The sequence below is a fragment of the Triticum urartu genome, chromosome 3A, assembly GCF_056163025.1.
Source record: "Triticum urartu cultivar PI428250 chromosome 3A, HENAU_Tu73, whole genome shotgun sequence".
Taxonomy (NCBI): domain Eukaryota; kingdom Viridiplantae; phylum Streptophyta; class Magnoliopsida; order Poales; family Poaceae; genus Triticum; species Triticum urartu.
The window spans coordinates 145,752,615-145,756,828 of record NC_141875.1 but is presented as its reverse complement, the minus strand read 5'-3'; the positions used below and the strand labels follow the sequence as shown (position 1 = coordinate 145,756,828).

The following is a 4,214-nucleotide window of genomic DNA, read 5'->3' as shown; positions in this document are numbered from 1 at the left end:
CACCAACACGCCGTGATCATTTTGTCCTGAAGCTGGCAGAAACTTGGTATATATACCCTCTGTGGTTCAGCGAGACAGGCAGGCAGGCAGCTGGTTTTGGCTTCAGTTCCAGTAGCACCCAGCTGAAGAATAAGTGAATAACCGAGCTACTGACGATAGATAAGATAACGTCAGGTTAATAACGTGCGATTCGGTGGTTCAGTTACTGTGTTTCCATCGTTTTTCTGATTGATATGCTTCACCTCTCCTTGCAGATTTCGCGAGGTTGATGGAGACGGACGAATCTGCGCGGCAGTGGGCCGCCGGTGCTCGCGTCCCGGCCAGCCGATCCACCGTGGAGCGGAGCTTCAGGGTAAGTCGCCCGTGCCATCGATCATGCAATGCCGACTTGATCATTGAACCACGAGGTTGAGCAGTGTCGTGCCGGTGTAGGAGCGTCATGGCGATGGCGACCCGATGATGGCGTCTCCGGGCCAGGACTCGCCGTTCGACGCGTCCGCGCTGCGCGTCGCGGCGCACCCGGTCTCCGTCAGCCTGCCGGCCTCTCCGTCCAGGTTCGACGTCGCCCGGACGGAGGCGGAGTTCCCGCCCAGGCACCCCGCGGCCATCGTGCCGGACGCGTCGCGCATGCTGTCGCTCCCGCCGCGGCCGACGCCGATGGTGTCCGTCGTGTTCGAGCATCTCGAGGAGGTGATGTTCCGCTCGCAGCCGATCCACGCGGCGGCCTCCGAGTTGCCCGACGCCCAGGACTCCCAGTCCCAGGTGCTGCACGACGACTCGATGAGCCGCGGGAGCGGGGCGCGCATGGGGAGGAGCAAGGCGCGCAGGGACACGAGCTACGATCCGTTCAAGACGTGGTCCGGGAAGCTGGAGAAGCAGCTCACCACCCACCTCCGCGTCGTCAGGCAGCCGCTGCAGCAGGAGGCGGAGCCCGAGGAAGACGAAGACGAAGACGCGGCGACGAGCGGCCGCCCCTACTCCATGCCCAGAGTCCACCGCTTCTTCGCCGCGCTGGAAGGCCCCGAACTCGACAAGCTCCGGGTACACCACGAGCAACTCCTTGCATGTCTAAACGCATTGATGATGAAGCAGGGGACCTCACGTGCTGTCGTGTTTTCCGTGCCGCGTCGCCGTCGCCAGTCGTCGGAGGAGCTGGTGTTGCCGTCGGACAAGAATTGGCCGTTCCTCCTCCGGTTCCCGGTGTCCGCCTTCGGCATGTGCCTGGGCATGAGCAGCCAGGCCATCCTGTGGAAGAACATCGCCATCTCGGCGTCCACGCGGTTCCTGCACATCACGCTCCGGACAAACCTCGTGCTCTGGTGCGTTTCGGTGGCGCTCATGTGCTTCGTGTCGGCGCTGTACGCGTGCAAGGTCATCTTCTACTTCGAGGCGGTGCGGCGGGAGTACTACCACCCGATCCGCGTCAACTTCTTCTTCGCGCCGTGGATCGCCTGCCTCTTCCTGGCCATCGGCGTGCCGGAGCTGGTGGCGGAGAGCCTGCCGCACTGGCTCTGGTACGTGCTCATGGCGCCCATCGTGTCCCTGGAGATCAAGATATACGGGCAGTGGATCTCCGGCGGGCAGAGGCGGCTGTCGAGGGTGGCGAACCCGTCGAACCACCTGTCCATCGTCGGCAACTTCGTGGGCGCGCTGCTGGGGGCCATCATGGGGTTGAGGGAGGGCCCCATCTTCTTCTTTGCCGTCGGGCTCGCGCACTACATCGTGCTGTTCGTGACGCTGTACCAGAGGCTGCCCACCAGCGAGACGCTGCCGCGGGACCTCCACCCGGTCTTCTTCCTCTTCGTGGCCGCGCCCAGCGTCGCCTGCCTCGCCTGGGCGCGGATCACCGGCGAGTTCGGCTACGGCTCCCGCATCGCCTACTTCATCGCCATGTTCCTCTACACCTCGCTGGTGAGCACCTCGATCGACCTCCATGTCGCATGGCGAGTCTCGATCAGTGTGGATAATCGAGTGCTGTTGAGTGGGTGCAGGCTGTGCGGATCAACATGTTCAGGGGGTTCAGGTTCTCGCTGGCGTGGTGGGCGTACACGTTCCCGATGACGAGCGCGGCGATCGCGTCGATACGCTACTCGTCGGAGGTGAAGAACGCGTTCACGCAGGCCATGTGCATCGTGCTGTCCGTGGTGGCCACGCTCACGGTGACCGCGCTCTTGCTGACCACGCTGCTGCACGCGGCCGTGCACCACGACCTCTTCCCCAACGACATCTCCATCGCCATCTCGGAGCGCAGGCCCAAGCAGAGCACCATCGCCGAGCTGAACGAGGTGCACGGCAACAAGGACGCCGACACCACATTCAGAGACCTCGAAGCCGCCTATAGACCCTGATCGACGCCGAGACTGAACTAGCGACGCCTTCTTCATTGCATGTGGCGAGGCGAAACAAACTGGTGGCAGACTGGTCGAGCGTGGACAGTGAGCAGGAGCATGTACGTAGCCGGGACGTGTGTTCGAGAGTTTTCTGTGGGTCGAGTTGACTGCCGTGCGGTGCGGGGCAGTGTGCGCCGCGGTCGGAATCAACACGGTGATCGATGGTAGTATATGCTGTAGTAATTTCCGCGTGGTGGTGTGTAGGTAGGACTTAGTAGGAGAGATGCTGTTACTTATGGCTTAACCGTGATACAGTATGTGATACGGCTGTACAATAAATCCGTCTCTGTATCTGTATGTGGTACATTACTGACCACCGAGGAAGATCGTGACCGGGCGCTCGTCCCCATTCATCCTAGCATCACCCTTCGCGAAGCATGTCAGTATGCCACGCTCTTTTCCCCGTACAAGTTATTGAAAATTTGAGCAAATTTTCCTTAAGTTTAATCTAGAAAAACAACAGATAAAACATCACTTTAGCTACACTGAAGTCGCCTGGAAATTAATTTCGGGTCAGTCGATTTTTTTTGGCCATTGATTATTTGCTTTGAGATTCATACTGTACTATGAGCTGGCTTAGATTTTGTTTTTTGACTGACCATATATTTGGGCCAGTCAACTTGCTACTCGGCCGAAGCCCACGTATGCCGCCCGGCCCTCGCCTCTGCCCCTTTGTTTGTCTTTAAAAGAAATCTGCTTTTATGTGTTTCTTCTTTTGTTTTTTGTTTTTGCTGGAAAATTGTTTGTTTTTTTTTGTTATTCTTCATCAGTTGGATTTTATTCTCTTCTTCTGTAGATATTTTTGGGTGTTGGGTGAGTGTAAATGAATACATACATATACTATACAATATGTGCGAAAATTACACTGTGATATGATTGTTGTTTGTATACTACAACAAGTGCAATTTTAGTGTAAAGTTGTGTGCAAGTTTTTACCCTTTTCATTATCATTCTCCTTAAAGAGGAATACCAATGCCACTAATTCATCCTTCTTGTAAAACTTTATTATTTTGATTTTGATTTATTTATTACTCCATTTTATTTCTTCATTAAGTGTAATATCGATGTAATTGATTCATTCCTTCCTAAGAATGTTTTTGTGTAAATTTCAATATCATATGCTTATTCTTACGTATTAAAACGCAAATGTCTGTGTATATTGTGTGCAATTTTTTCCTTGTTTGTTTTAGATATTTTTACATTTTCTTTTTCTTAAAGGGCAATACGAGTGCCACCAATTCATTCTTTTTTTTTTAGAAAATCTCATTGTTTTGATTTTGTTTTAGTTTGTTTTCATCTTCTTTCTTCTTACTAGTTGTGTCTCACTACCCAGTTCTGCCATTAGAAGTTACAACTACTCAAAAATGCCATCGATACGTAAGATACTTGCTAAAAAATGCCATTAGATATCTCAAAAATGTCATCGCTCCGTTAGATGTTTGATCAAAAATGCCATTAGACATTGTTATTTTCACTTCAAAACCGTTGACCATGTTATATGACAAAAATAAGCCTAGACCCACATGTCAGTTCTTTCTATCTCACAATGATAAGTGTGGCCGCACTTGTTAGGAGTAACCAAGCGAATAATTTTACAGAAAAATTAAAACACTGTTGTGATCAAGTAGGCCCCATACTTTATTGTAGTGAGATAGAGGGAGAGCTGGCATGTTGGTCCATAGGTATTTATATCATTGTAACATGGCAAAAGAGATTTGAGATCACAATATGGTGTCTAGTGGCATTTTTGAGCATGTGTCTAACGAAGCGATGCCATTTTTGAGCGGTTGAAATTTCTAGTGGCAAAACTGAAGTGGGACACAA

At 52.3% G+C, this 4,214-nt stretch overlaps 1 protein-coding gene across 2 annotated transcripts in view; it reads left to right on the top strand.

The window, feature by feature from the left end:
- Positions 1–2,769, top strand: part of LOC125555890 (S-type anion channel SLAH2-like) — a 3,284-nt gene extending 515 nt beyond the window's left edge. The window contains exons 1-5 of one of the 2 annotated variants that reach the window (XM_087546653.1): positions 1–169; positions 255–352; positions 433–1,041; positions 1,141–1,911; positions 1,992–2,769. The exon at positions 1–169 is cut by the window's left edge and continues 515 nt beyond it. In XM_087546653.1, the coding sequence (XP_087402779.1) occupies positions 269–352; positions 433–1,041; positions 1,141–1,911; positions 1,992–2,348 (1,821 nt within the window). In that variant the 5' untranslated portion in view covers positions 1–169; positions 255–268 and the 3' untranslated portion in view covers positions 2,349–2,769. Of the gene's footprint in view, positions 175–254; positions 353–432; positions 1,042–1,140; positions 1,912–1,991 lie in introns of both variants that reach the window. The other variant, XM_048718698.2, reaches the window with a different exon arrangement.
- The last annotated feature ends 1,445 nt before the right edge of the window (positions 2,770–4,214 follow it).